This window comes from Melanotaenia boesemani, chromosome 4 (genome assembly GCF_017639745.1).
Source record: "Melanotaenia boesemani isolate fMelBoe1 chromosome 4, fMelBoe1.pri, whole genome shotgun sequence".
In the NCBI taxonomy this organism is placed as follows: domain Eukaryota; kingdom Metazoa; phylum Chordata; class Actinopteri; order Atheriniformes; family Melanotaeniidae; genus Melanotaenia; species Melanotaenia boesemani.
Window position 1 is genome coordinate 18,369,304 of NC_055685.1, and position 8,829 is coordinate 18,378,132.

An 8,829-nucleotide genomic window follows, 5' to 3' on the forward strand; every position below is an offset into this window, starting at 1 on the left:
AAATTTTTAAATGTCCATAAACAATAATAAATTTAAAACCTGAAAAAAAAAATGTATGCAGGCTGCATGGTGGTGTGGCGGGTAGAACTGTCGCCTCACAACAGAAAAGGTTTTGGAGCCTTTCTGTGTGGATTTTGCATGTTTTCCTCATGCATGTGCAGGTTTTCTCCAGGTACCCCAGCTTCTTCCCACAGTCCAAAGACATGCTGGTTAGGTTAATTGATGTTTTTCCTAGGAGTGATTGTGAGCATGCATGGTTGTTTGTTTCTCTGTGTTGGCCCTGTGATGGACTAGCAACCTATCCAGGCTGTACTCTGCCTCTTGTTTAGAAGCTGCTGGCTCCAGACCCCTGCAATACCTGCAGTGGAATATACAAGTATAGATAATAGATAAATAGATAAATACTCTTCACCATTACAAAAAGCTGGAACCTCAAGAGGAGAAACTAATTCTTTCTATAGAATAACACACTCTGCATTTAGTTGATCAAACCTCACATTTTCTCTCTCTCTCTCTCTCTCTCTCTCTCTCTCTCTCTCTCTCTCTCTCTCTCTCTCTCTCTCTCTCTCACACACACACACACACACACACACACACACACATATATATGTAAATATATATATATATATATAAAATCTACATAATTACATCCATTGCTAACCATAACTAAAAGCTATTCAATTTCAGTCGGCAAAACCCAGGTGATAACTTTAATTTGAGCTCAGAATAAAAACCAAAGTCTACTAATGCTTTTACAATTATCTGTTACAGGGTAGGTATAAAAAAAAAAAGAACAAAGCTTGGGATTTTTGGTGTGTACTCCCACACACTTTAATATTGAATGTATATAGAACAGAATGTGTGGCCATCATTGATATGCAATCTGTGGTAAATGGGATGTGATGTTAACCACGATTTCACACCACAGTGTCAGTGATTACAATTAACCCTTATTTCACCTGACTAATATAGAGGATTTTTCTGCTGGTTACAGTGAAAGCACACTTATCTCAGGGCCCCTGGGTGCCATGATTTGTCTTTGAGAGCTCACTTCAGGCATATTTTCTTGTTGGCTCCCTAGTTGCAAAGCAGCACATTAAAAGATTTGTGTTTTATGCCACTGAGGACAAAGCCTTGGTTTTGGTTTAAGGTTTATTTCAATAGCTAATTCCTAACGTGCAAAAACATATCTCATTGTTGCAGCACAAGTTTTATTAAGTAGTCAAATTATGTTTAGTTAAATTTGATTCTTTCAAGGACAGAACAGTGTGACAAGGATGCCACATTTCAAATAGCAAAAACATACTTCTATTACAACTGCAGCTGTGTTATGATAACAAAGGACAATTGAATATTTCTAAAAAGTGCACAGAGGTCATTTTTAAAAAGCCAAAAGGGATAAATTGTGTTTATTATTTTTCTTCTTTTCAAAAAATTTTCTTCAAAGCAAGCAACAACAAAGGGAACAGGAGACAAGGGAAAAAATCTTCATTGAATATTCATTAACTGGTGCCTAGGTGTATACATGGCTCTTAACCACTCTTGTTTATGACTTAAGGACTTGTAGTACTGACCTTAGTTTAACACAGCAGCAGATACCAAATTAACCTCTAGCCTCCTCAGGGCTAGCCATGCCCTGCTAACAAGCAACCTGTCTAGACACACAAGAAGTACTTTATGAATCCACCTTTCTCAATCTCCCCTCTTTCTCTCTCTCTCTTTCTGTCTCTTTCTTTCTCTGTCATCCCCTTTGTCTCCACTAACACGTCCTGGCACATCCTGCCTCCCCTTTATCCTCCTCTATCTTTCACCTCACCATTTCATCCCTGTTTACCCCCCTACACCATTTTCCATGTAGCTCCCAAGCTGTGCAGTGTTTGGGTCATGCTCCCAACAACCAGAGCTTATCAGAGAATAGACCTTCTCTTATCCTTCACAACACAACTTACGCAGTAGCATAATAAGCACCATTAAAAGATCTGAACCCTCTATTAGAAAATAATAATAATAATAATAATAACAATATACTTATATGTACCAATAAAATTGATATTTTTTTCTTTTCCCTGACAAACAATATTGAAACACTGTACTCATCTATCATGTAATTTATTAGTTATGTTAACAAATGCTTGTTATAATTTCTAACTAATGGTATGTTTTAACATTATTTCACAAAACCAACAATACAAAACTTAATAATAATTCATTTTTGCTCATTGTTATTTGATATTTGGACATTACCATTTACCTTTTTTGTCCTTGCTTGTTGACAACTCAGACATTGATGTGTGCTTTAAATCTATCCAGTAGTGCTTAAGGTTTAAATAGCTTGTTGGTATGGAAGATATACTATAAAAATCTGTATATAAAAACAAACAAACAAACAAACAACAAAAAACAAACAAATAAAAAAACAACAACAACACAAAATCCCATCTCTAATTAGGTAGGAGACAGTCACTAAAGTGCTTGCTCAAAGGTAATGAGCCACTCTATATTAGAAGGTATTGACCTGATAAAGTGCCCTGATATCAATCATGTGCTTGTTTGGTGCAACATGAATTGATTTTTCTTGAAATTATTTAATTGTACACAAAAAGTATTTCTTCACATACATTTTTTTCTTTTTGTAAAAATTAAGGTATTAAATTGAATTTTTTTAATAAGCTTGTTTTTTCCAGTTAATCTTACCAAGACACTTTACTGATAATGATCAGTTCTCCAATATCATGGTCAAAATGTAATTTAGAAGTTTAGAAGTAATTTAGAAGAAACCTGAAGTTGCTGTGATCTTAACACATGATTCTAAGTATGATTTGATCTTAAAATGATCATTATTAAATTACTGTGGTCCTATTCTCGCCCTCTCAAATGTTTTAGTACAGTTTTTCCTTAAAAATATTTGATTAATAAATATAAGTTATTTATTATCAGTTAAATGAAAAAAAAATGTAATATGATTAACAAACGGACAAAAACAACTCTACCTATGGGAAAAAGAAGATGAAAAAAGTCCGCGCAGCTTGGATCATTGCGCTTTTAAGATTTTTGTGCTCAAGCGGGTTCCGTAGAATACTCGTCTGGGATTGGACAAGTTACCATCACGCTAAACAAAATCGTTTGCAGAACGTCCAGCAAGCAGGTGAGTGACACACTAGCAAGCACGTAGCTCCTGTTAATAGATTTTTAATTTTTTTTAGATGTGTCATAAATGCCGTTTCAATACCGATACACTTATACAATTTATTTTAAGTATAAATACTTTCGCACATCTTTAGTTGTTTGCGGAATGACTGAGAAGTTGGCAGTTAGCTGTTAGCTGCACTAGCAGTAGCAACTAATGTCACCAATTTTCGGTGTTTTATACCTATTACCTTTTCCATTTGCGTTTCGACAAATGTAAAACACGTGATTGTTCACTTTGTTATATTAATTTTTAATTAAATAGTTCAGTTTGATTTAAGGAGTGACTCAAACATCGGTGAATTAGCTGGTTAGATGCTAATGTAGCTCATTCAAATGAACTGCTACCATAACACTGTTTCCACTCTTCTTAGATCACTGTCAAAATGAGTCTGAGGAAGCAGACCCCGAGTGACTTTCTGAAGCAGATAATTGGAAGACCTGTGGTGGTCAAATTGAATTCTGGTGTCGACTACAGAGGTAATGTCACTGACATCTCCCAGTTTTTATTTTGTTTTATTTTTTTCCAATGAAGCCAAAGTGAGAATATAATTAAAACCCCTTTTCGTGTTGGTCAATGTGCAGGTGTTCTGGCCTGTCTGGACGGCTATATGAACATTGCCATAGAGCAGACAGAGGAGTATGTCAATGGACAGCTGAAGAACAAGTATGGAGATGCCTTTTTGAGAGGAAACAATGGTAAGATAGTACAATTTGGCACTCAAAAACTTTAATGCACTGTTAACCGTAATAATTAACAATGTAGTGTTGGATGTCCAGCATGGAAATAATTAAATTTAATTAAATTGTCCAGCATGGAGATAATTAAATAAGACAGCATGGTTACATGGATTTTAAGCTAATGTACAGGTGTACGTTTACATACTAAAAAAGACCCAAGCGAATAACCTAACACCATATTTGTGTATAGGGGTACAAATACCATACTGGCCCCAATATTGATGCCCAACTAATAATGCAACTCACCCCAATGCACCATTTCATTGCAAAGGTTACTTTCATTCTAAGTAGCATGGATAGATTACAGGCAAAACCATAATTAATCATTATGACATAATCTGACTGAAGAATTCTTTAACTGCATGCACCCAGTGGGCAAGGTATTAAAATGGCAGCACTGAGTCTCAGTAAAATGATCTGTTCTCTAATAGCATTTTAACCACTTTTATTACTGATATATACACAAAACCTACTCTATTTCTCTTCTGAAGTAGTTATTCAGGGCAAAACACACAGTAATGTGACATAGCTGTTATGATTAGTTACTGTATATGAAAAGTGTTAAGACAAGAAACCATGGTAGATAAGCCCTACCTTTAGCAGAACATAATTTGTTTACTTCATGCAGACAAAGCTGCTAATTAAATCCCCTAAGTCCGTTCTCTCAACTAGCACAGATTCAGGTGCCAGAAGGGACAATACACAACAGATTGTGGGAAAACTCCCCCTTTCCCCTTTTTATTATTACTTTCTTTTTACTTACTTCAATTATTTACCTTTGCTTAAGATGAGAGAAGGCTCTCAAGTTTTTAACAAGGTGGTAAAAGGCAGGTTAGAACTAGACATGCTTAGAAAAGTACAAGAGAAGCAGAGACCCAGATATTCTTTCCATAGAATATCTAGTATATTGGTAGGGTCCTTGATCTTTTTTTAAAAATTTTTTTTTGTCTTACTGCTTGACACTGGGAAGTTATCCAATATAATGGATTAGCTGCAAAGCATTATTATGGATTCTAATTTGGGTAGAGGTACACTTGCAAATCTCAAAGTATATTTCTATATTATTTAAGATTGTTTTTAAATTGTTGGCATATCTTGTAATAAATTAATAAATAAAAATTATTAGAAGTAGTTACCAGCTAATGAGAGCAATATAAAAATTTTATATGAATTGGGTGTTCAACTCAGGAGGCGTTATGATTTTCAGATAGTGCTAATCTGTGCTTTTATTTATTTTATTTATTTACTTTTTGTTTGTTTTTTTCCCCAAATTTATCTTTAGTAGGGGTATACATGGTATGATGGTAAGACTTCTTAATGTAGCTTCACTGACATGCATCCAGATTGTCATTATTGTTATTACACATCTGGCTCTTCATATCGCATAAATATTATAGCATTTCTTTGTAAAACATAAAATTGGTTGAACTAATCGTGTGACAGTGACACAAAAGACTTTATCAGGGCTATAATACATTATATCTTGTTTTTGTTTAGTTATTTACTGACTACCAAATTAGGCCTATGCTACATTGAGTAAATTAACATTGACAGATTTTTTGACAGTGTTCTTTGCCAATTAAGTTAGAAGGTTTCAAAATTTAAAAGAATTTTAAAAGGCTTAAAAATGGAATTTTAATGAATTAGTGTTTTTAATTGATGGAAAATTTTAGTTTTATTTATGTTTAGCGTTTAGATCTATTTTTCTTTTTTAAATGAGGACAAACAGAACACAGAATGATCGAATAAAATCAGAGCAAGTGTTGCAGGTTTTAGAGGTTGAAATGTCTCCACCAGCTTATCCATTTCTGCTCAGTGACTCATCCATTTGAATCAAGTGTGTTGAAAAAGGGAAACATCTAAAACTTGCAGGACTACGTCTCTCGATGACTGAACTTGCCTACCTTTACCTAAGCAGTTTTCATTGCAGTTAAAATGGGGTTTAACACATATTCTGTCATTTTTTTGGTGTGAATTATTTTATGCTGATAGAAACATTGGTTTTGTATATCAGCTGCTGTTCTGTTGATAATCACAAGCTCTTTCAATAACAAAAACTCACAGCAGCATTTTGAATATTTTGAAGACTCTTAACAGAAGACTTGTCAAAACCTACATAGAAACTACATTAATCAATATGTGATAAATGGATGGATCACTGTCTCTAGCTGAGGTCGAAGGCGGTAGGGGTTGACCGTAGCCAAGAGTCTCAGGTGAAAAAGGTGTATTTTGACCTCCGAGCTAATTTGATAAAGCCCAGGTTTCTCACAGAAGAAGTACAACAAGAACTGAGGTCACCAATGGCACGGTCACGATTGTTTGGTAAATTCTGGTTTCACAAAAATGCTAATCCCAGTTTTCGTTGTTCGGGCTGAGGAAGTTAGCTGCCATCAAGGACTGAATGTCATGGAGGCAGACTTCTTCTAATCTTGGTGTCTACATTTTTACTATTATGTTATTTGATTATTTATGCCAGACGGAGATGGAAAAAAACTCCAGAATTTATAGTTATGTTATATATAATGTATTCTAAAATAATTCTACAGTTGTTACTTCATTTAACAAACCATTTTTAAAAAGTTACTTTAAACATAAGCTCTTGACATCTGCTCAGTGTGATGATGATGTGAGTAGAGATGGTTTAGTAGTTCTGTATTCCTAAAGAAATGAAAACTTGTATTTTTTCGGGCTGTGGTCTTCACTTCCTTTGCTCTGTCTACATTTGTAGCCACTAGCCAGGTACTGTATCTACTGTATGATTCAGTTGTGAATGTGAATCATGCAGGCTGGTGGAGTTTAGTGCCTAGATGGGGTTATTTTAGTCACAATGCAGCAGGTGGATGAATGTAGATTTAGGTATGTGCGGCAATCAGAAATGACAGCTTACCTGTCTGCGTTTCAGTTCAGCCTGCAGCTTTACACGTCTGCCCAGCTTGACCAGGCCAAATCAATGCAACAATTTAGCTTTAAATACAAACTGTGACTAAGGTGGGGGAAGTGTGCCACTGTGGGTCAGTGCTTCCCACAGACAATTTGTTAGTGGTCAGCCATAGAAAATGGAGTCTGAGGTGACTTCAAAGATTACAGACCATCAAGATGAGTATTTGTATGAAATATTGCAATCCAGGTGTCAGTTCCATAGAAATGCATTTCTCTTTTTTTTTTTTTTTTTTTTTTTTTTTCTTTGCTTTGCTCAGTTTTGGAGACCAAAGTGAAAACAGTCATTTATTTAGGGTTAGACACAACAAATCTGGGGGAAAATTACTTTTTGACCTCATTTTACCAATCACTTTGTTGTTTAACATATTCAATCTACATAGTATTTTTTTTTTTTTTTTTAAGATTATCTTGTGAAAATTTTCATTTTGATGTGTGATCACTTCATATATTCACAAAAGATACAGTGTACAAACTTACATGTTTTTTTTCTTCTCTCCCTCACAGTTCTGTACATCAGTACCCAGAAGAGGAAGGTGTAGAGGGCGTCATTTTGAGTTTTCGTTTTTATTTTTCAGTGATGTTTCAATTGTTTGAAGTATTTTGTTCTGTAAAGTCTGAAGCTCTAAAGCATGTTTGTTTTTGTAAAAGTGGAATAAGGTAATACATTCAGAATTTTGATTGTTGTCTTCATTGATCACTTGCTCACACAAATAATAATTCAAACTACAGTCACTGGTCGCTATATTAGGTACACCAGTTAAATTTTTTGTTAACGCAAATAGCCCAGTTTAGACATAGTCAACACAATGTAAGTGGCTGAACACAGCACGATTGTTGGTGCCAGATGGGCTAGTCTGAGTATTTCACAAGCTGATGATGTATTGGGATTTTCAAGCATAACCAGCTCTAGGGTTTACAGAGAATGGTCTGAAAAAAAAATAAAAACATTGACTGAATTCTTGGGCCATAATTTAATGTCTGTCAGGACTTCCTGGGGTTTCCTTGGTAGGAGTAAAGATGAGATTAAGACTATTATATTATACATATACACCCCCCATAGTTTCTGTAACTAAATCACTCAGTTTTTACCTGGAGCAACCTGGAACTTTAAATCCTATTTATTTTTTTGCAGGGCTTCAAATGGATTAGAACAGAAATTGTAATTCTTAATGTGCTAATTTCACAATTAATCATGATACAGCTGGCCTGCAGAAACCAAAAATAAATGACTCATTTTCAAGGGATCTTATCACACACTCTTCTATGTAAGAGTAAAAAACAGATTTTAAGAAAAATTATTTGATTCTTTAACTTTATATAGCTATTTGATCTTCAAACAGAGCATTAACGATGTTATTAAAAACAGTCATACTGCTTTACTTGGTTGCTCCATACTAAGGGAATGTTTTAGTCACGTTATCTAGAGTTTGCTCATATCCACCAGAATAAATCATGGTGCATATCACATAATGGAGCACTCTGTCACAGATGCAAGTTGTTGCTCATTTCAGTGCATCGTTATAGACTGGTTCAATATCTTCCTGTGAAAGGAAATTTTTTCTTTTGCAGGCAGTGTAAATGCATATTAATGAATAACAAAGAATGTGACTGTAGGACTTCTATAAATGGTGCCACCTGCAGGCTGTGTCAGGCTGCATTAACATGTAAACGGATCTGTCAGATCGACTCCCACTGGCCTTTGCTGCAGCCTTCCTTGTTTTAGCTCCTTTAACATGACTCCAAACACACAGCTCGGCTTTTGTCCTCTGTAATCGAACATTGGTTTTTGTTCAGACTGGTTTGGATTTACACGGTGGCTTTGACCTGTAAAATTCAATGCTGCAGCATATCTAAGAAATTGGAAGTTTATTCCATTTCACTGTGGCTGGTGGTAAATTAGCAAAGGGGTTCAAATGTGTCATCACCTCATTTAGCTGAGATGAGAATGCTGCAAATATATGA

General features: G+C 35.0%; 1 protein-coding gene across 1 annotated transcript; it reads left to right on the top strand.

Annotated features, from left to right (window-relative positions):
- The first annotated feature begins 3,064 nt into the window (after positions 1-3,064).
- lsm6 (LSM6 homolog, U6 small nuclear RNA and mRNA degradation associated) lies at positions 3,065-7,545 on the top strand. Its single transcript, XM_041984238.1, has 4 exons — positions 3,065-3,145; positions 3,561-3,666; positions 3,772-3,885; positions 7,372-7,545. The coding sequence occupies exons 2-4, from the start codon at positions 3,573-3,575 to the stop codon at positions 7,404-7,406; spliced, it is 243 nt and encodes an 80-aa protein (XP_041840172.1). The 5' UTR covers positions 3,065-3,145; positions 3,561-3,572; the 3' UTR covers positions 7,407-7,545.
- Positions 7,546-8,829: the final 1,284 nt, after the last annotated feature.

Bases quoted from the DNA above. Each gene is read 5' to 3' on its own strand.
- lsm6 (XM_041984238.1), top strand. From the start codon at position 3,573: ATGAGTCTGAGGAAGCAGACCCCGAGTGACTTTCTGAAGCAGATAATT. The intron at 3,667-3,771 runs GTAATGTCACTG...GTCAATGTGCAG, and splicing joins TTCTGGTGTCGACTACAGAG to GTGTTCTGGCCTGTCTGGAC. The intron at 3,886-7,371 runs GTAAGATAGTAC...TCTCCCTCACAG, and splicing joins CTTTTTGAGAGGAAACAATG to TTCTGTACATCAGTACCCAG.